We start from the raw sequence: 22,774 nt of genomic DNA, 5'->3' as shown, positions 1-22,774 counted from the left end.
AAAAAACTTAAATCAGAGCATTTCATCTCCCTGCTTAAAAACCTTCAGACTCCCAGTTGCACTTCACATGAATGCCAGACCCCTTGCCACAGTCTGCGCTTACCTGCCCCGCTGTCTATCTCCACCCCAATGCCCTTCCCTTCACCCAGCCACACGGGCTTTCCTGCTGTTCCTGGAACACACCAGCTCTGTTCACACCTCGGGGCCTTTCCAGTAGCTGCTCCCTCTCCTGGAATGCTCTTCCCTCAGATCTGGACATGACTGACTCCAACTCCTCATTGAAGTCTTGGATGCCCTGCCCTTGAGTCTTTCCCTGATCTGACCACCTAGTCCACAGTAGCCCCAGTCACCCTCTTTTCTCTGCACAGCTCTCACCACTGTCTGGCCCTTTTCTGGTTTATCTCTTTGTCTTCCCTGTCTAGAGTGTAAGGGCCTTGAGGGTAGAGACCCACTAGTTCCTGTTCATAGCTGTAAGTCCTTGGTGCTGGCAGGTGCTGAATGAATGGGGGTGATGTGCAAAGTGCCACCAGGACCCTGATGGCCCAGGCCGAGGGAGCAAGGGAAGCTGCTCCAAGCTGACCTGAAATGTGTCTTAAAGGATGCCTGGGATTTTGGCAGGAGAAGGGAGGGAGGCATGACATGTCCAAGCACCCTTGGGTGAGTCAGATGGCCGTGGCCTTGGAAAGATGCTGAGGACCTGGAGCACGGGTGCGTGAGGCTGGAGGCCCAGGGAGGATGGGAGATGGGCTCTCAGTAGTGATCGCAGATGTAAAACTCCTTCCTTGGCTCTGAGATGATGGACTGAGCCAGGGGAACCCCTCTGGGGTGGCCAGAATAACCACTCTAGACCAAGAGCACACAGTGACGTGGGTCATCTTTCTTCTTTTTAAATTATCTGGTTCATGTACATGGTAGTAAAAATCGAATTATAGGGTATATGGTGAAAAACAGCCTCCTACATCGTGTCCATGTCCTCTTGCTCCCTTCCATAGGAACAGCCACTCTTTAGACTTTCCAGGGGCTCCTTTAGGAATTATTCTGAATATCTGCACATTTATAAGAAAACATGTTATTGCTTGTTTTTTTTTTTTGTTTGAGATGGAGTCTCACTCTGTCGCCCAGACTGGAGTGTAGTGGCAAGATCTCAGCTCATTGCAACCTCTGCCTCCCAGGTTCAAGCAATTCTCCTGCCTCAGCCTCCCCAGTAGCTGGGATTACAGGCACCTGCCACCATACCAGCTAACTTTTGTATTTTTAGTAGAAACGGGGTTTTGCCATGTTGGCCAGGCTGGTCTCGAACTCTTGACCTCAGGTGAGTGTTGGGATTACAGGTGTGAGCCACCTAGTCCGGCCTATTGTTTTTTACACACAATAGTGACTATATACCCTCTTTTGTATCTTGCTTTTTTCAACTATCTTTGTGATTGTTAGCTATTGCTGCATAACAAACCATCCCAAAGCTTAGTGCCTTAAAGCAATCACCTTTTATTATTTCTCATGATTCTGGGCTTGCCAGGGCTCGCTCATCCATCAGTGGCCTGCTATGGGTCAGCCCGGTGACTTTGCTGCTCTTGGCTAGGCTCTCTTACGCTTATGGAGTCTTGCCTAGACAGCTCAGCTCTGCACCACGTGGCCTTTTATCGTTCAGCAGGTTGGCCTGGGCTAGGTATGGGCTGGCGTAGGCACGTTCTCGTGGCGGTCACAGAGAAGCAAGAGGCAAAAAGTGAGTAAGCCCTTTTCTAAGCCTCTGCGTGCATTAACATTTCCACTGTTCCATCAGTCAAAGCAAGCCCTGGGGTCAAGCCCAGGGTCAGTGCAAGAGGCCACAGAGCATGGGATTCAGGAAACATGAAGACACGGCCTTTCGTACAGCCAGGCCACCACGGAGTCGTATGGAGATCTGCTCCACGTGTTTATGGGTGTACGGTCCTGCTGCATGGGGTGCACCATAACTCAGTTAACAGGTCTCCTGTCAAGGACCTTATAGGTTGTTTCGTATCTTTTGCTATGACCAGTAGGGCTGTATGTAGTAAACATCCCTATCTGTACATCTTTGTGCTGAAGATTGCATATATCTGTAGGATAACCACTTAAAACTGGAATTTCTGGGTCAGCTGGTATGGGAGTATGTCAGTTGCTTTGTAGAAATTGCTACATTGCCCCCTGGAGACACTCTTGCTAATTTATACCCCCACCAGCATGACACAGCAGTGTCTGTTTTCCTGTTAGCACTCTGGAGGCAGGGGGATCACAAATACTGCAAATGCTGGGTTACCCGGGATTACAGGAAGCCCAGTAAACGAGGAGCTGGAGTTCACTCTGGTCATTCTGAGGCTTTTTTTTTCTTTAGACTAAGTCTCACTCTGTCGCCCAGGCTGGAGTACAGTGGAGTGATCTCGGCTCACTGTAACCTCTGCCTCCCAGGTTCAAGTGATTCTCCTGCCTTAGCCTCCCGAGTAGCTGGGATTAACAGGTGTGTGCCACCATACCCAGATAATTTTTGTATTTTTTTTAGTAGAGATGGGGTTTTACATATTGGCCAGGCTGGTCTTGAACTCCTGACCTCATGATCCACCCACCTTGGCCCCCCAAAGTGCTGGGATTACAGGTGTGAGCCACTGCACCCGGCCTTCTGAACCTTAAGAAATGGAGAACCTGGGTCAGGCAAGTTGGCTTGTGCCCGTAATCCCAGCACTTTGGGAGGCCAAGGCGGGCAGATCACTTGACACCAGGAGTTCCAGACCAGCTTGGCCAACATGGGAAAACATTGTCTCTACTAAAATACAAAAATTAGCCTGGTGTGGTGGTGCACGCCTGTAATCCCAGCTACTCGGGAGGCTGAGGCAGGAGAATTGCTTGAGCCTGGGAGTCAGAGGTTGCAACGGGCTGAGATTGTGCCACTGCACTCCAGCCTGGGTGACAGAGCGAGACTCTGTCTCAAAAAACAAAAACAAAAAACAAAAAAAAAAAGAAAAAGAAATGGAGAACCTGGCTGTGTTTTGGGGCAACAAAGGGGACACTGAGGAGCCAACTCCTCCCTGAATAGCGGTGTGTTTCTTCCTCCTGGATCCCAGCTGCAGCAGGAATGGTTTGAATAGATCTAAATACTTCTCTATTGACATAGAAACTGAGTTGTTGAGAATTTTTTGTGTTGGTGTCAAGTACTCCCAGGAATAGAGAAGAGTCTTTTTTTCTTCCTCATCTGATCACATCTCTGCATGTCAGCTGCTTATCTAGCAAAGGAGGAACTAGGAGGAAGGGCAGTCCCTTCCAGAGGCAAAGGCCACAGCCCCACCTTCCCCGGGCGGGGGGGATCAAGGAGGCCATGTGCCTGTGGGCATTGAGCTGTGCCAGCCACAGGGCTCAGGGGACTGGCTCTGTTGTGCTGAGCCAGGGCACGGACCCCCTGCAGGGTGGCTCATTCCCCATATCTCCTTGGTGAGGGTCTCACTAGTGGTCTGTCTTTGGCTTCAGGCTTTATCCCTATATAAGCCATTGGGGAGCTAGTTACTGCAGCCTCACTTAACCCCCAAATAATGCCCAAGAGAAAAGCGAAGCCAGCCCTGGGTACCCTTGAGTCCCTCTTTACCCCTGTCCCCTGAGAATCCTAGCAAGTGAAGGAGAGGGACTTCAAAACCATCCATCCAGCCTCTGCCCCAGAGGGGTTAAGTGGGCCGGGGTCACCCAGCTGGTTGGGAGGGAAGCTGGGCCCCTTCTGGAGGCCGATGGTGTAGTTTGTGCATGGCGTGCTGGAGAGAGTGTAGGGAGACTGCCTGCGTTCAAACACAGCTCCAGGATGAACCAGCTCTGTGGCCTTAGGGATGCTGCTCACCTCTCCTGCCTGGTTCCCTGTTTGTGAGATGGAGATGATAATAGCATCCTAGTATTGTTTCCAGGACTATCAGGATCGGGTAAACTGCTCACCATACTGCATGGCACTTCGTATGAGCTCAGCATGGCTGGGCTATTAATGACTCACACAGCATTCATATCCTCCTGCTACATTGCAGGCCTGTTGAACACGGAGCTTGTATCTCCTAGAGCTTTCTGGCCCCACAAGATCCAACATAACTATTCTGGGAAATAGTCAATCCTAAATGGATGGTAATAACAGTAGCTAATGTTTATTCACCACTTACTTCAGACTATATGCGTTACATATTATCTCTAATCCTCATGATACCCAAGTGAGAAAACTAAGGCTCAGAGAGGTTAAGTGTCTTGCCCAGTGCCACACAGCTAGCGAGCAAGGGAGGTGGGATTTAAGCCCAGGGCTGCCGGAGGCCAAAGCTCTTTCCCCTGCATTGCACTACCTGTGGCCTCTCCTTTCTGTAAACTGCACTTCTGGCCCCACTTTGCAGTCCGGCTGCTCCACGACCAGCTGTGTGCCACGCTCTGCCTGGTGAGTGCGTAGGCACATGGGGGATTTAAGCCTTTCCTGCACACAATTCGGGTGTAAGGTCCCCGCTTCTGTGTTGCACCTGGAAGCTCTCAAGGCCGTAGTGGGCTCACGTTGTTTGTTACCCAGCTCTCACGGGTCACTGTTCTTTGTTGCCTGATGCCCAATGTCTTGAAAACATTTTTTTTGGTCTTGTTTTTGTGGTGGTCTCAGATAGGAGAGTAAATCTGGTCCCTATTACTCTTTCTTGGCTGGAAGTAAAAGTCTAGCTTTAATGTTTTGATCTTGTTTTATATTTAATTCTTTAATCTATCTGGAATTAATTTTCTCGTATGCCCTGGAGTGCCTTTTTTCCCTCTTGTCACACTGTTCTACCTTGCAGCTGGACACGTTATTAGGTAATAAATGCTGGTTAGGTGATGTCTTTTCTTGCTAGTGGGTTCTGAATTGGGAGCCCACGAGGTCCCTGACAAGGGCAGGCAGTGCTCATGGAGTGTTGGTCACACCACCCAGTGCCCCTCCATCATTTAGGACTGAACTATGCAGCCTCTGGATGATTTCTTTGGCCTGACTCTTGATGTTTTTAATATCTCTGCCCTCCTGATTGGGAGAGTGAGTGGCAGGGAATTCACCTTTTTTGAGGGAAGCAAAGAAAACATAATTTGTTTGGGAGATTAACTTAGCGCCTGGACATTTGAAAAATTTCAGAAATTGTTTTGCAGCCACCATGCTCAATTTCAAATGAGATTGTAACCTCTCTGCTCAGAGCAGGCAGCTCCTTTTGGAACTGAGGAGCCGATACCTACCTGCCTAGCAGGAAACTCCCCTGACGGTTCCCCCTTTCTCTCTGTATTAGTCCATTCTCACACTGCTATAAAGAAATACCCAGCCAGGGCTGGGTGCGGTGGCTCATGCCTATAATCCCAGCACTTTGGGAGGCCGAGACGGGTGGATCACGAGGTGAAGAGATTGAGACCATCCTGGCCAACATGGTGAAACCCCATCTCTACTGAAAATACAAAAAATTAGCCGGGCGTGGTGGCAGGCGCCTGTAGTCCCAGCTACTCGGGAGGCTGAGGTAGGAGAATCACTTGAACCCGGGAGGTGGAGGTTGCAGTGAGCCGAGATTGCGCCACTGCACTCCAGCACTCCAGCCTGGTGACAGAGCGAGACTCCGTCTCAAAAAAGAAAAAAAAAAAAAAAGAAATACCCAGCCAGGTGCAGTGGCTCACACTTGTAATCCCACCACTTTGGGAGGCCAAGGTGGGTGGATCACTTGAGGCCAGGAGTTTGAGACCAGCCTGGCCAACATGGTGAAACCCTGTCTCTACTAAAAATACAAAAACTAGCCAGGTATGGTGGCGCATGCCTGTAATCCCAGCTACTCAGGAGGCTGAGGCATGAGACTTGCTTGAACCTGGGAGGCGGAGGCTGTAGTGAGCCGAGGTGGTGCCACTGCACTCCAGCCTGGGTGATAGAATGAGACTGTTTCGAACAAAACAAACAAGGCCAGGCGCGGTGGCTTACGCCTGTAATCCCAGCACTTTGGGAGGCCGAGGTGGGCGGATCACCTGAGGTTGGGAATTCGAGACCAGCCTGACCAACATGGAGAAACCCTGTCTCTACTAAAAATACAAAATTAGCTGGGCATAGTGGTGCATGCCTGTAATCCCAGCTACTCGGGAGGCTGAGGCAGGAGAATTGCTTGAACCCAGGAGGCGGAGGTTGCGGTGAGCAGAAGACATGCCATTGCACTCCAGCCTGGGCAACGAGAGCAAAACTCCATCTCAAAAAAAAAAAAAAAGAAAAAAAGAAACAAACAAACAAACAAACAAAAGAAATACCTGAGACTGGGTAATTTATAAAGGAAAGAGATTCTTTTTTTTTTTTTTTTTGAGACAGAGTCTTGCTCTTTCGCCAAGGCTGGAGTGCAATGGCACAATCTCAGCTCACTATAACCTCCGCCTCTTGGGTTCAAGCGATTCTTCCTGCCTCAGCCTCCTGAGTAGCTGGGATTACAGGCATCTGCCACCACGCCCGGCTAATTTTTGTATTTTTAGTAGAGACGGGGTTTTGCCATGTTGGCCAAGCTGGTCTCGAACTCCTGACCTCAGGTGATCCACCCACCTTGGCCTCCCAAAGTGCTGGGATTACAGGCATGAGCCACTGTGCCTGGCCAGGAAAGAGGTTTAATTGACTCACAGTTCCACATGGCTGGGGAGGTCTCAGGAAACTCACAGTCATGGTGGAAGGTAAATGGGAAGCAAGGACTTTCTTCAGAAGGCGGCAAACAAGAGAGAGAGAAAAAGCACAGGGGAAATCGCCACTTATAAAACCATCAGGTCTCATGAGAACACAGTCTCATGAGAACAGCATGGGGGAACTGCCTCATGATCCAATCACCTCCTACCAGGTCCCTCCTTTGACAGGTGGGGATTACAATTTGAGATGAGATTTAGGTGGGGACACAGAGCCAAACCATATCACTCTCCCAGCACTTCATGGTTTGGTTCTAACAAACGACTTGTAATTCCCCAAACGAGTAGGGCATGCCATACCTTCGCATATTCTATTCCTTCTGTCTGCAATTCTTTTCCCCACATTTTCCATCTTGCAAATGTGTAGCATCACATTCTTGGTGCAAGCTTTGTCTCCTCTCCCACCCCCATCCAATACTGTACACATCTTCATTAGAGCCTGTATTGTGTTGAATGGTCTTGAGAGACTGGGGTGTCGTGAGGGAAGGGACTGTGTCTCCTAATTCTGAGGAAAAATTTTTTTCTCCGTTGATCATTTTCCTGCACCGTGCTCTCCCAGTTGCTGCTTTTGTTGTTGTTGTTGTTGTTGAGACAGAGTCTTGCTCTGCCGCCCAGGCTGGAGTGCAGTGGCACAATCTCAGCTCACTGCAACCTCTGCTTCCCAGTTTCAAGTGATTCTCCTGCCTCAGCCTCCCGAGTAGCTGGGATTACAGGCGTGCACCACCATGCCCGGCTAATTTTTGTATTTTTAGTAGGGACAGGGTTTCTCCATATTGGCCAAGCTGGTCTTGAACTCCTGACCTCAAGCGATCCGCCTGCCTCGGCCTCCCAAAGTGCTGAGATTACAGGCGTGAGCCACCGCACCCTGCCCCCAGTTGCTGCTGATGGAACTGAGCGCTCTCCACATCTTGGCATCACGACTCTGGAGCATTCCCCCAGCATCAGGAGATCAGAGAAACACAAAGGCCCTGAATCCGCATAGCATTTGGGTAGCAGTTTTTACACCTCTCTGCAACTATGAAACCCATTGTTTAAATAAAAATTTGGCAAGCCTGGGATGTAAAACCAAAGCAGCAGGAGAAGTGCAGGGTCTGCGGATTCTGCAAAGGCCCTCAGTTGGGTTCTGGGAATTCTGTTTGGAGACCGGTAAACTGGAGGACTTGAGGTTGGTGGGGTGTTTCAAGATAGGAGTTCTCAGCCTGAAGCTGGTTTCTTGTTTGGGAGATCTGGTTAAGATTCCAGTTTGGCCCCTGTAACAAAGATCACAGTGACTTAGAAAGTAGATCAGGATAGAAGTTCATGTTTCACTCTCACATAAGCAGTCGGGGGCTCGGTGGCAGCTCCTGGTGTTGGGGATCTAGCAAGCCTTGTGTGGCGCTGCTCTGCTCTGCTCATCCTCAATAGGTGGCTTCCAGCTTGTGGTCTCAGATGGGTGTGCCATTTTCCATCAGCACTGCCAAGGTCCAGCCTATGGGGGAGGGTGAACAGGGACTGGCGGGCAAGCCTATTCCCTCTAAAGGCCAAGCCCAGAAGCTGCGTGCAACACCTCTGCTCCCATCCCATCGTCATAACGTAGTCACGGGGCAGCATGTCACCATCAGGGAGCCTGGGAAGTGTAGTCTTTAACTGGGCAGCCGTGTGCTCTGATAAAACATGGGAATTTTAATACTAAAGGAAGAAAGGGAGAGTGAATATTCTGGGACAACAAGCAGACTCTGCCACAGGCAATGACCACCCTAACCCTGGGGAAGATGCAGATGCCTTCCCCATCATCTAATTAATTCACCATTTATTGAGCATGGACTCTGTGCCAGATATTGTGCACAACACACAGGTTCTTCCTTTAGGCCTCCTCCTCACAGTCTAGAAGGGGCAGACAGATTGATGAACACCCAGGGTGCTCAGGGTTCCTGGGGCTGCTAGAGGTGGTTTGGGATGAGGCACCTGGAGGAGAGGTCTGCAGCGCTTGGAATATTCAGAGGTGTTCACTAAGTAGCGGTGAATGGTGTCCTCAGGATGCCAGAGCATTCCAAAGGGGTGGCACATGTGACACTCGGCCAGGACCTGTTTTCCATTGCTGAGGGCTTTGGATGTCTCCCTGTGGTGGGGGTGCTGAGTCGGGAGGTCAGGAGGGGGAAGCATTGACGTCTGGGCGTTCTGATCCCAGCTTGATTCTCCAGCTTTCTATCCACATCCTATTCCCCTGCCACTTGGTTCTCTCCGCTTTCCTGGGCTCTGTGCTGTGGCTTTGGTTGTGCTGTTCCTTCAGCCTGGTTTGCCCTTCCCTCTGCTCTTTGCCAGCCCAGGTCCTACTCATCCTGTGAGGCCCAGCTGGGAGGTGTGTTCACTCTGGGCCATAGAGTTTTCCCACTGAGAACTCAGTAGATCTAGCCCACAGTCTGTAAATGGAATTGTGGCTCTGAGAGGGTAAGTCATGTGCCCCTACAGCTAGAATAGGTAGCAGGGGTCCTGATCTCCCGTTGTTTCTGCTCCCTGGCTTGGAGATTCTGCCCAGAGGAGCCATTTTCAGATGCAGGGTCCCTGTGGCAGGGAGGCGAGGAGGGGTGAGGTCGTGAGGAGGGGTGGGGAGAGAGGAGTCCTCTGCTCAGGCTGAAAGAGGTGCTTTCTTGGAATTGCTTCCCAGAATCAATGAAGTTAAATCATTGGGCCAAAGTCACCGAGTGACAAATTTGGGTTTAAATCTAGGACTCTGAATCCCAAGTTCTATTTTATTTTGTTTTTTGGAATTTAAAAATATACAGAAAAGAAGTTCTACATAGATGGATAGTCTTACCACTCAGAAATAACCACTATTAATATCCTGGTATATATACTTCCAGTTTTTAAAGAAGAGTTACTTTTTTTTTTTCTAAAAGTGATATAAAAGAATTTTGCTCAATGTAAATAATTTAAACCACAAAGATGAGAATTTAAAAATTATCCCAAATCCTATCATTCAGAAATTCCTATTGTTTACACTAAGTGATGATCATTTTAGACATCTTTGTAGGGACACAGACAGATATAAAGGTAGATATTTAGACAGACTTCTATAAACAGTGATCATATTGCTGTCCAATATGATATCCACTAGCTACATGTAGCTATTGACCACTTGAAATGTACAGGTTAGAGCTGACATGTGCTGTGAGTGTAAAATACACACAAGATTTGGAAAACTTAATAAGAAAAAAGAATGTAAGGTCTCATTAATATTTTAAAAATATGATTGCATGTTGACCTGATAGTATTTTTTTTTTTTTTTTTGAGACAAGAGTCTCGCTCTGTCGCCCAGGCTGCAGTGCAGTGGCGCGATCTCCGCTCACTGCAAGCTCCACCCCCCGGGTTCACGCCATTCTCCTGCCTCAGCCTCCCGAGTAGCTGGGACTACACACACCCGCCACCACGCCCGGCTATTTTTTTGTATTTTTAGTAGAGACGGGGTTTCACCGTGTTAGCCAGGATGGTCTTGATCTCCTGACCTCATGATCTACCTGCCCCGGCCTCCTAAAGTGCTGGGATTACAGCTGTGAGCCACGCGCCCGGCTGATCTGATAGTATTTTGGTTATATTTAGTTAAATAAAATGTTATTTAAATTAATTCCACTTTTTTTTTTCTTGCGATGTTGTCCAGGCTGGTCTCAAACTCTCGGGCTCAAGTGATCCACCTGTCTAGGCCTCCTAAAGTGTTGAGATTATAGGCATGAGCCACCGAGCCCTGCCTTCTTTTCCTTTTTTAATATGGCTATTAAAATTTATAAATTAAGGCCGGGTATAGTGGCTCATGCCTGTAATCCCAGCACTTGGGGAGGCCAAGGCGGGCGGATCACCTGAGGTCAGGAGTTCAAGACCAGCCTGGCCAACATGGCGAAACTCCGTCTCTACTAAAAATACAAAATTAGCTGGGCATGGTGGTGGGTGCCTGTAATCCCAGCTACTCTGGAGGCTGAGGCAGGAGAATTGCTTGAACCCAGGCGAAGGTTGCAGTGAGCTGAGATTGTGCCATTGCACTCCAGTCTCAAGAAAAACAAAACAAAACAAAATTTTTAAATTATGTATGTGGCTTGCATATATTTCTATTGAACAGCACTGGTCTATTATTATAGTATTAATAAGTTTATTCATAAATATTAAAAGGAAAAAGTGAAAATGAATTTAGAGGAATTTTTTTTTTTTTTGAGACGGAGTCTCGCTCTGTTGCCAAGCTGGAGTGCAGTGGCATGATCTTGGCTCACTGCAACCTCTGCCTCCCGGGTTCAAGCGATTCTCCTGCCTCAGCCTCCCAAGTAGCTGGGATTACAGGTGCACACCACCATGCACAGCTAATTTTTGTATTTTTAGTAGAGACAGAGTTTCACCATGTTTGCCAGGATGATCTCAATCTCTTGACCTCGTGATCTGCCCACCTTGGCCTCCGAAAGTGCTGGGATTACAGGTGTGAGCCACTGCGCCCTGCCTAAAGGAATTTTTGAGCTCTAAATAAATGGTTCTTCATTATTTCCTGAGAGTTCACTAAAATTTAAACAAATTTTTGAAAAATAGTAAAAGATTAGATTGATTTTTTTTTTTTAAGAGCACATGGTACAGTGTTTTGAAAGATAAAGGCATGACACTCCGAAGCTCCTCCCCATTTCGGATATATGATTGTTTTTGCAACATATTGCTTTCTGACATTCATATTTGTTCTGTGGCTCTAATTCTTGTGGGCATTTAGTATTCTGTAAGAAACACTCAGGCCTTTGCCTACATGTCCTTCGTTCCTGAGTCCTGGGTTTCTTTATGAGCTGGGTTTCATTTCTTGAGAAGGGCTTGTGTGTCTGGGAGGAAGCTGCTTGTTGCCTTGGTGCCTGGCTGGTGTCTGGACCGGCCCCACGCACTGGAGTCGCACTTTGTACCCCAGTGTACTCTGTATGCGCCACTTCATTGTCTTCTGGCATTGGATGCTGCTGTGGCCTTGCCTGATTTCCTCTTTTTTTTGAGTCAGAGTCCCACTCTGTCGCCCAGGCTGGGGTACAGTGATGCAATATCGGCTCACTGCAACTTCCACTCCTGGGTTCAAGTGATTCTCTTGCCTCAGCCTCCCTAGTAGCTGGGATTACAGGTGCACACCACCATGCCTGGCTAGTTTTCCTGTATTTTTAGTAGATACAAGGTTTCACCACATTGGCCAGGCTGGTCTCAAACTCCTGACCTCAGGTGATTCCCCTGCCTCAGCCTCCCAAAGTGTTGGGATTACAGGCATAAACCACCATGGCTGTCCAGATTTGCTTTTTCTTCTTGGATGTCTAATGAGTTCTTGAGTTCAGTAACTGAACTCAGCCCTGTTTTCGTGTTAATTGGCTCCTCCCAGGACTCTAGGTCTCATCTCTAAAAGGTTATTTTAGGCTTCCCAGTACATAGATAGAGCATGCTAAGACCTATAGATTCAGCAGTTTTGGGCCAACTTCTCAGAACATGTGGAAAAGGCTTTTGTTTTAGCTCTTGGCCTTTGGTGGACTTACCACCCAGAATCTTAGGGGGTCCTCGCTGATGACTTTTTGAATTAATTTTAGATTGCATATATAATAGGTAAATCTAGTCTTCTTTTTAGGACCAGGATGTTAAAGACAAAGCTAAAGTCCATTTTTGCCACCAACCCCAGTTGAGGTCCCCTCCCCAGCACCCCAGCTGTAACTACTATCATGGCCTTAAGATATGTCCTTCCAGACCTTTTAAAACTGATTTTATATTTTCATACAATTATGTTCTGTCCCATCCCAGAAAAATAGACCATGCTTAGGCTGGCGTATGAGTTGTTCTGGGTTTATTCAGAACAGTCTGGGGGGTGGTGTGGATTCCAAAGAGCTGCTCCTGGAGTGAACTTTTCATTTGAATTAAGCCAATGTAGACATCAACAAGTTATAACCGTAAGTAGTATGCTCTCGGGAGTAAAAGCTTCATGCAAGCATTCCCAGATATCTGTATGGTTATGACTTTTAGACAGAAACAGACGAACACTCTGTTACTCTGCAAGAATACAGACTTGCATTCAGGTCATTTTGACACAGACTCATCTTAAGATCTGGCTGTACAGACATTCCACCAGCTGCATAGAATACAGCACCAGAGCTGGGGATTTCATCGCGCCACTCTTGAAAATACGTAACACTGGGGTTTGTGTGTGTTTTATAAAGATCATAATGAACACATCATAAGCCACCTTTGTTTTTTTCCTACTGAACTTGAACTCTCTCCACGTTAATGTGTATCTACCGGCAGCCAGGCGCAGTGGCTCATGCCTGTAATCCCAGCACTTTTGGAGGTCGAGGTGGGCAGATCGCCTGAGGTCAGGAGTTTGAGACCAGCCTGGCTAACATGGTGAAACCCTGTTTCTACTAAAAACACAAAAAAGTAGTCGGGCGTGATGGCAGGTGCCTGTAATCCCAGCTACTCGGGAAGCTGAGGCAGGAGAATCGCTTGAACCCGGGAGGTGGAGGTTGCGGTGAGCCGAGATCGTGCTATTGCACTCCAGCCTGAGCAACAAGAGCGAAACTCCATCTCAAAAAAAAAAAAGTATCTACTGGCAAAGAAATGATGGAGTGTTTGAGCCAACACCTATTTGAGTACATGCTACTGGAACATTCTTTAAATGAACTGAATTCACTATGAGGTGGTGCCCACTTAGACCCTATGAAGGCTATGAAGTTCCAGAAGGACCTTGCTGGGGGCCTGGAGCCTCGGAGGGTGGTGGTTCTGGGGTCCCTTGAGTGAGGGGGGGTCCTACATGCAGGCCATTCCTTGCTCCCACTTTGTTCTCACTTTGTTTGGCTTCTCACTTTGTTTTTGTAGATGACATGGCAGAGCTTCTCCTCGGGGAGTCGAAGCTGGAGCAGTACCTGAAGGAACACCCCCTGAGGCAGGGGGCCAGTCCCCGAGGCCCCAAGCCCCAGCTGACTGAGGTCCGCAAGCATCTGACCGCCGCCCTGGACCGAGGGAACCTTAAGGTACCATGGGCCTCTGGGCTGAGGCGACACTTCCTGTGGACAGTGTGGGGTTGAGAAGGGTGCCCAGGGTTGAGCCGGGTGACGTTTGGAGCTCACCTGCACACCGCCAGGGCTTGTCTTCTTAGAAGCGGGCCAGCTCCCAGTTGGGTGGATGTGCCAATCTCTAGGCTGGCTGACCACTGTGGGGGCTTCTGGGCCAATAGGGTCTCTCTGATGAGAGTCTTCAATGACACGTCATCTGCACAATGCCACTTATCTCTCAGACGCTTGGACTAAAGCTATCCGATATAACCCAGAGCTTAACCTGACATGTTACGCAGTTCTAGAAAAGAGAGAAGTTAATCAGAAGGATGCTCAGCGCACAGCTTCCTGCTCATCAATGTAACAAGCCACTGTGGCCCAGAGCTGTGGGAGGTTCCATACTGGTGCCAGCAGGCCTGGCGTCACGGTTGGGAGGGGGCCAGGAACTTCCCCACGTCTCAGCAAGGACCCTCACCCTTGGGCACAAGGAATCTTAGGTGCTGCCCCCTATCTGTCCATTCTGTTTTCCGGTCTCATTACACCCAGGTTTCCATTCCCTCTCACGTGGCTTTCCTTCCTTTCTTCTTGGACTCCTCATCAGTTCCTTTTGCTTTTCATGGGGGTCATCTCCTCTTCCCGCCCTGCCCTTCTGCCCCCCGGGTGGCTCACACTCCCCTGGCTCTAGATGCTTCCCCTAGTTCAGATGGCTGTCTGTGGCCCGCTCTATCCTGCCTGTCTTCCCCAGGATGTATTTCCCACTGAGGACAGTCTTTGGTGAACTTCTGGAGCTCTGACTTCCGTTTCCTTTTAACTTTGATGACTTCTTTCTCATTTTTCTTCTCTTCCTGTCTCGGAATCCTCTGAGACTCCATTTTTGGTCTTTATTCTTGTTTGTGTGTGCACGCTTCCCCCCGGGAAGCCATGCTTTCTTTGGCTTTACATTTCATATCTGTACTGCAAACTCCAGCCTTCTCCCGACATGCTGTGTGACCCCGGGGAGGTTACTCGCCTCTCTGCAGCTCAGTTTCTTTAGGTTTGAATGGGGTGGGCTCTTAAAGTGGTGAGCTTGGACCTTCCCGGCTCCTGCATGTTCCAAGCCTGTGAGCTTTCAATTTGAGCTGTTCCTCCTCTTGGTCATCTGGCCACCTCCTTGGCCCTGCTGCAATGGAGGGCCTGGGCAACCTTTGAGTAAGTTAGTATTGGTGTTGGTCAGTTGTGCAGCAACAGGCTTCTGGAAACCCTGATAGAGAGCTGCTTTCAAAATTGTCTCTGTGTATGTTGTATGCACGGGACACAGCTCCAGGCCGCTAGGAGGTGGCTGGAGAGCGTCATCTCAACACAGGGATCTTGCCCCAGGCCCCTAGCGGGTGGCCGGAGAGGTCAGCTCAGCATAGGGATCCCAGGTACTTAAAGACTCCCTGCTGCATTTGGGCTTCAAAAACCAGGTCTTCTCTTTCCCCATTCAGTTTCTCTGTAAGGGCCATGCCACACTTTGGTGTGTGGCAGATCACTTGAGGCCAGGAGTTCAATACCAGCCTGGCCAACATGGCGAAACCCCATCTCCATCTCATCCATCTCATATGTTTTTTTTTTTTTTTTTTTTTTCGAGACGGAGTCTGGCTCTGTCACCCAGGCTGGAGTGCAGTGGCATGATCTTCACTCACTGCAAGCTCTGCCTCCCGCGCTCATGCCATTCTCCTGCCTCAGCCTCCTGAGTAGCTGAGACTACAGGCGCCCGCCACCACGCCCGGCTAATTTTTTGTATTTTTAGTAGAGACAGGGTTTCACCGTCTTAGCCAGGATGGTCTCAATCTCCTCACCTCGTGATCCACCCACCTCAGCCTCCCAAAGTGCTGGGATTACAGGCGTGAGCCACCGCGCCCGGCCTCATCTCATATGTTCTTAACCGATGACATGATGACACAGGTGGACACAGGGGTAGGTCTTGATCTGGGGACACAGGTGGTAGGTCTTGATCAGCAGGAGAGAGTGAAGGGACAGCAGGCACATGGGCCACAGCTCACAGTGATGGCCAGCCAGACTCAAGTGTCCTGCTGGGAGGTGTGAGGGGAGAGATCTGGCTCGTTTCTTTCCCCCGTCTACCCGCCCCCCAACTTCATCTTGAAAAATTCACTTTTCATTTCACCAGGTTCTGATAGGTTTTGCTTTCCATCCTCTACAATGCAGTGTGGTAGTAAGCCCATTGAATTTATTTTATTATTTATTTATTTATTTATTTTGAGACAGAGTGTTGTTCTGTCATCCAGACACCATCTTGGCTCACTGCAACCTCCACCTCCCAGGTTCAAGCAATTCTTACGCCTCAGCCTCCTGAGTAGCTGTGACTACAGCCGCATGCCACCACACCTGGCTAATTTTTGTATTTTTAATAGAGACGTGGTTTTACCATGTTGGCCAGGCTGGTCTCGAACTGCTGACCTCAGGTGATCTGCCTGCGTCGGCCTCCGAAAGTGCTGGGATTACAGGCCTGAGCCACTGCACCCAGCTGTTGAATTTAATTCAAGTTAAAATGCTTGAGTCTGAGTCCAGTTCTGGATTTATAAGCTGTGTGATCTTGGGACGTTACTTAACCTCTCTGAGCTTCATGTTTCTCAGCTGCAGGCCTACTTAACCCAGGATTGTTTTGAGGCTCAAATGGAGAAATTGTTTCAAAGCTGTATAGCACTAGATACACATCGTTTCTTGCTATGTTATTAGTTCTACCTAGAGAATTTTTTTCTCCCATTGCTCTTTTTCACCTGCCTCCATCTTATAAAGAATGTTCCAAAGCCGTACATCTTTTGCATGGGTGTGCTGTCCTACTCGCACTGACTAATGTGAAACTTTCTCTTTCCTTGAGCTTAAGTCCAGCTTGTCTTAAGTGAATTGAGGCTGGGAAGACCAGAGCCAGCCAGGCATGTAGTGGGATGGAAAGAGTCCTGGACTAGGAGTCAGGACATCTGGCTTGTGATTCAAGGCAAGAAAATGATCCTTATTGTGAGCAAGGTGGCCCCTGACACTGTGTTGGGGTTGTTCTCCCACTGCCCAGGCAGCCGAGGCGCCCTGGCCAAGCTGTTTCCTGTGCTTGGGTGGAGACTGGACTCGCTCAGGGAGGCTCTCCCAGTGTGTCCAAGCTGTGCCTCTAGGCTTGCAATTTTCTTCAAGCGTTTTCTCCACCTGGCTCTCTAGTTTGCTTTTGTTAACCTTTTTTTTTTCCCCTTTTGGTAAAATATACATAACATACAACCTAACATTATAGCTCTTTGTAAGTGTACAGTGTAGTGGCGTTAAGTATATTACCATTGTCACTCAGCCGTCACCACCCTCTATCTCCAGGACTCTTTGCATCTTCCCAGAGCGAACCTCTTGTGATGTGTCCATTAATGCTAACTCCTCATTCCCCCTCCTCTTTCAATTCGCCTTTAATCCAACGGTTCTTAGAGGCTAGAAGCTTGGGGAAGGAGGGTAGACTTCCCAGAATGTCCTAGGAAATGTTTTCAAAATACCCAAGCCTGGCCTGTCCCCCACCTGGGTGGAGAACCCCTGTGGTGGATGCTTTTTTTGAGACAGAGTCTTGCTCTGTCATCCAGGCTGGAGTGCAATGGTGTGATCTCGGCTCACTGCAACCTCCGCCTCCTGGGTTCAAGTGATTCTTGTGCCTTAGCCTCCTGAGTAGCTGGGATTACAGGTGTGCACCACCATGCCCCACTAATTTTTGTATTTTTAGTAGAGATGGGGTTTCACCATGTTGGCCAGGCTGGTCACGAACTTCTGGCGTCAAGTGATCTGCCTGCCTCGGCCTCCCAAAGTGCTGGGATTATAGGTGTGAGCCACCGCACTCGGCCTGGATGCTTTTTTTCTCTTTTCTGAGTCTGCTTTGATTTCTCTGTCTCCAGATGTAATTCTAATTCCTCTGGTGCCTCTCCCTTGGGCCACCCATAAACACTTTTGCTCCCATCAGTCCTGCTTGCCCACTGCACCATCCTTTCCAATGCTGCCTGATGTCCCTCGCTCTCCCAAGAAATGCCTGGAAGCCGACCATGCTGGCTGAGATAGCTGCTGTAACACGCTGTACCCGGCTACCTGGCCGTGTTGTCCACTCATCAAAGCTCTAGGTTACAGTATAAATAGTGCGGTTTCATGGTGTGCTTCTGTAAGCAAAAACCTCAGCTTTGAACCGCTTGGGCTCTGAGGAGAAGGTCTGGCCACAGAAGATAAATCTGTTTCCTTATATAGGTGGCAGGGTGGCCTGTTCTTTCCCTAGGTGCCGGAGGACAGGTCAGGGAGGAAGGCAATGATGAGGCTTTGGGGAGAGGGGGACTGGCCAGGCCAGCCTTGCTGACTGGGAGGAAGGGGGGCCCACAGAGAACTTCCAGCCCTTAGCCTCTAGGGAGGGTACCAGGTCACCTCAGTTTAGAAACTTCAATGGCTCAGTGAGAAACTTCGCCCTGGAAAGCAAGCAAGTCCTGATCTTCGCATCCATTTGGGAAGGCTCTCCTTGGTTATTTGGGTTACAGGGTTGTGGTGCATCTCCAGTGCCATGGCCAGACCCCCCAGGATGTCTGGCCGCTTCCTTTTCTGAGACAGGTGCTTGTATGTTTAACTTATGAAGCATTCCTTCCTTCCCAGCCGGCCCAGCCCAGCCACAGGCCTGATGAAGGGAGCCGCAGGGTTTTGTTTTGGTTTGGTTTTTGCAACAGCTTTATTGAAGTGTGATTCACATACCATACAACTCACCCATTCAGAGTGTCCACTTCAGTGATTTTTAGTATATTCATGAAGTTGTGCAACCATCACCACAATGAATTCTAGAACATTTTCATCACCTCCCAAAGAAACCCCATTATCACCAGCAGCCACCTCCCACTCCTAGCCAAGACTAATCTGTTTTCTAACTCTAGACTTGACTATCCTGGACATTTCTTACACGTGGAAGCATACAACATGTGGCCTTTTGTGATGGATTTTTCACTTGGCATCATGTTTTTAGGGTTCGTCTATGTTGTAGCATAACAGTACTTCATTCTTTACTACAACTGAGCAATATTCCATTTTATGGCTAGCCCACATTTTGGTGGACATTTGGGTTGTTTCCACTGTTTGGCTATTGTGGATAACACTGCTCAGAACATTCACGTCCAAGCTCTTGTGCGGGGAGCTGTGGGGTTTTACGGCAGCAGCTGGCCAGACTCTGAGGGAGCATCATGCCTGATATTGTAGGAAAATGCTTTTCTTTCTCTCCTTTTGCTTCTAGTCAGAATTCCTACAAGAATCCAATCTGATCATGGCCAAGTTGAATTATGTGGAAGGTGATTATAAAGAAGCTCTGAACATTTACGCCCGGGTGGGCCTGGACGATCTGCCGCTGACAGCTGCCCCGCCCTACAGGCTGCGGGTGATTGCAGAAGCCTACGCTACCAAAGGTGAGGCCCGTGCCTTCTAACACAGTGTCCCGTGACCTGGAGCCAGCAGCGCCTCTTCGGAGCCGCCTATTTGACCCCTGGCCCTTGGCTGGTGATGAACCTGGCAGTTCCCAGCAAGGCTGCTGGGGCCGCCCTGCAGCACGTGCTGGGTCATGCTAAGCCCAGCAGGGGTTTGTCCCTCCAAGCCAGTGGCCATCAGCTGTCACTGAAGGGGATGAAGGAAAAACATTTCAGCAAAGTTTCTTTCCTTCCTTTCTTTCTTTCTTTCTTTCTTTCTTTCTTTCTTTCTTTCTTTCTTTCTTTCTTTCTTTTCTTTCTTTCCTTCTCTCTCTCTCTCTTTCTTTCTTTCTTTCTCTCTTTCTTTTTTTTTGAGATGGAGTTTTGCTCTTGTTGCCCAGGCTGGAGTGCAATGGTGTGATCTTGGCCAACCGCAACCTCCGCCTCCCAGGTTTAAGTGGTTCTCCTGCCTCAACCTCCCGAGTAGCTGGGATTACAGGCATGCGCCACCACACCCAGCTAATTTTGTATTTTTAGTAGAGAGGGGGTTTCTCCATGTTGGTCAGGCTGGTCTCGAACTCCTGACATCAGGTGATCCGCCCACCTCAGCCTCCCAAAGTGCTGGGATTACAGGCATGAGCCACCACGCCCAGCTTCAGCAAAGTTTCTTGATAAGTAGTATGCAACTTCAGCAGGGGCCTTTCTTGGTAATTAAAATCCTGCACAGCATGTAGGGACTCATATCATATGGTCAGTTGGCCACATGGCTGATGATGTTTTTATTCATTAATGCCACCTCTGGGTTAATTAAGGCTAATCAGTTGACACACAGCATCACTAGCAATCAGTCCTCTCTTAGTTAACTGTGTACCTATTCAGGGACAAGAAGAACGTGTAAATATCTCACTGCCATGAAGCAGTTTGCACTCTAGTGTGAGATAATGCCATCTCATGGGAAGAAAAAGTCTGGAAGCACAGGACACACAGATGATCGGACCGTTCCAAGCTGCTGCTTCCTCAATCTGTAATGGGCATAATCACACCCACTTCATGGGGCTATTAGGAGGATTAAGTCAAATAATGTATGTAAAGCATTTATTGTGGTACCTGGCACATTCGAAATGCTGCATAAATTATATTTTAAAATCTCGACCAGGTGCGGTAGCTCACGCCTGTAATCCCAGCACTTTGGAGGCCAAGGTGGGCAGATCACCAGAGGTCAGGAGTTCGAGACCAGCCTGGCCAACATGGTGAAACCCTGTCTCTACTAAAAGTACAAAAATTAGCCGGGTGTGGTGGCAGGTGCCTGTAATCCCAGCTACTCAGGAAGCTGAGGCAGGAGAATTGCTGGAAACCCGGGAGGCAGAGGTTGCAGTGAGCTGAGATCGCGCCATTGCACTCCAGCCTGTGCGACAAGAGCGAGACTCCATCTCAAAAAAATTAAAAAAATAAAAAATAAAATCTCAACCCCAAACATGGCAGCAAATAGTAAAAGCTAGGGATGGGTAATACGGAGAGGTCACTTCAGGCCAGCAGGGCCAGGAAGGCTTCCTAGAGGAAGAGGGACACTTTGAATGGGACTTCTTAAGGCCATGGCAAGAAGTGGACTATCTGGAGTGGCTCCTGTCCTTCTGGCCATCTGCTGTTCAAACCATGTACCGTGACTGACTGTGGCTGGCAGAGGCCAGGGCCCTGGGTGGCGCGTCCCTCCAGCACAGTCATGAGCTGGCCATTGAGTGCTGCCAGCACTTTCTGGCTGAGATGAGGGGGCTACAGGTGGTCCAGCCTGTCTGACTTAGTTGTCTTATGCAGTGTTGAACAAAGACCCAGCCCAGGGCACACTTGTTAAGAGCTTTGTGATGGGGATGATATATTCACCCAGTTCCCTGGGGACCCTTGAGTATTGCCAGGCTCCTCTAATTAATCTTCTAAACGTCCCCATGGGCTAGGAAAAAATGCCCTTGCTCTCGACAGGGCACTCTGGCAGTTTAATGGACACGCCCCTTTGAGGCTGCCTCTGGGGTCCTGACAGCATTTGGCTTTGTTTGCATCTGTCTGAGCTATGGGGAGTGCTGGGGTCTGTGCCACACAGCCACGCTCTTCTCTCCCTGGTATTCACCCAGCTACCTCATGTGCCTCAGCAGCTGTGTGTGTGTGTGTGTGGCCAGCAACAGCATTCTGGAAGGACAGCAAAGCATCATCTGGCAATTTCCACCTGCCCAACTGCCCTGGGGCTGGTGAGTTGTACCAGGAGTTGGCTTCCTATTTGGGGGTGGGATGTGGCTTTGGGGCCTGCCCAGTACCCAGAGCCCACGTCCTAGGATTGGTTCTGAGATAGTTTAATGGAGGCAGGCTGTCTACAGGTGGCACTGCCAGCTCAGTCTTTTGGCTGCCATGAAAGGTGGGCAAGGAGGACAGGCAACTTGGGCCCTGAGCCTGGCCCTGGGTGATATGTGGTCACCCTGCCCATGAGGTTGTGGCATTGGCTCTTGGGACACCTGCTGGCTCACGGGAGACCTGGCTCTGGCTAGTTTCTGACTTCGGTGAGTGCAGGTAGAGTCACATGTATACCGGGAGAGGGAAGGGTCACTTCTGCCTAGAGGAAGTGGCCAGCAGCCTGGGGGCTCCAGGCCCTGGAGAGCCTGGTGGGCCAGGTGAGAGACAGTGTAGAGGGACGGTTATGAGCACCGGCCCTGACCATCTGCCTGGGTCCTACTCAGTGTGTCACATGCTGGCTCTGGGGCCTTGTGCAAGTTCCTTAGCCTCTCTCTGCCCCTGTTTCCCCGCCCATCAAGCTCTCATTGGCTTGTCACGAGGACTGCATGAGATAGCACACATAAAATGCTTCTACAGTGCTGACACATAGTGAGCGCAACATAAATGTCAGCTGAAGCTGAGTGTTGGGTGGGCCCTGAGGGACTAGAAGTGACTTGTACTAACAGGGCAATTGCGGGCCCAATTCATGGAGATGCCCAGAGACAGGCCTGCTCTCTGAGGAGTTCAAGAGGCCCTCAGTCCTAGCTCTGTGTAGGAATATTCTTGGCTCTTCTTTCTTCACCAGGGTCCCTCAGGATTTTTAAGGGGAGGTTGCTGTCAGGGGGTTCTCTGAATGTTGGTCCCTCCCCTAGGCTATGTGCACACTGCTCTAGGCAGCGCAATTGACCTGCACACTTTCTTTGTCACCTCAACTTTTCCCTGGTGACCTGAGGTCTGAGTTGGCCAGGGTTTTCAGATAGAGTCCCTTCCCCTGGCCAGCCAATGTTAGCCTTTGCTGATTGGGAATCGGAAGCCTGCATGATTCAGCTCCCAGAACCTCCTATGGGCCAGCACTATGTTAGGGGATTTCCTGTCTCTTTAACTCTCCAAACCCCAAATTTACAGAAGAGAGAAATGAGAGGAGGTGAGGTTATGCAGAAGCGTAGCAGTGGCCACGGTGTACTGAGAGATTCCTGCGTGCCAGGTGTGATGCCCTTTATCCCAGTATCTCATTCACTCTTTTAAAAAAAAACCAAAAAACAAAAAACGGAGTCTCGCTCTATTGACCAGGCTGGAGTGCAATGGCACAATCTCGGCCCACTGCAACCTCCGCTTCCCAGGTTCAAGTGATTCTCCTGCCTCAGCCTCACAAGTAGTTGGGATTACAGGTGTGCACTATCACACCTGGCTAATTTTTGTATTTTTTTTTTAGTAGAG

General features: G+C 49.3%; 1 protein-coding gene across 4 annotated transcripts in view; it reads left to right on the top strand.

The window, feature by feature from the left end:
- TTC7B (tetratricopeptide repeat domain 7B) overlaps positions 1-22,774 on the top strand; it is a 275,124-nt gene that overhangs the window by 16,641 nt on the left and 235,709 nt on the right. For 3 of the 4 annotated variants that reach the window (XM_024348858.3, XM_024348856.3, XM_024348857.3), the window contains exons 2-3: positions 13,486-13,640; positions 18,916-19,084. In XM_024348858.3, the coding sequence (XP_024204626.1) occupies positions 13,486-13,640; positions 18,916-19,084 (324 nt within the window). Of the gene's footprint in view, positions 1-13,485; positions 13,641-18,915; positions 19,085-22,774 lie in introns of those variants that run through there. The other variant, XM_024348859.2, reaches the window with a different exon arrangement.

Source organism: Pan troglodytes, chromosome 15 (genome assembly GCF_028858775.2).
Source record: "Pan troglodytes isolate AG18354 chromosome 15, NHGRI_mPanTro3-v2.0_pri, whole genome shotgun sequence".
NCBI lineage: Eukaryota > Metazoa > Chordata > Mammalia > Primates > Hominidae > Pan > Pan troglodytes.
Note: the sequence above shows the minus strand (reverse complement) of the source record. Positions and strands in the feature narration are given on the sequence as shown.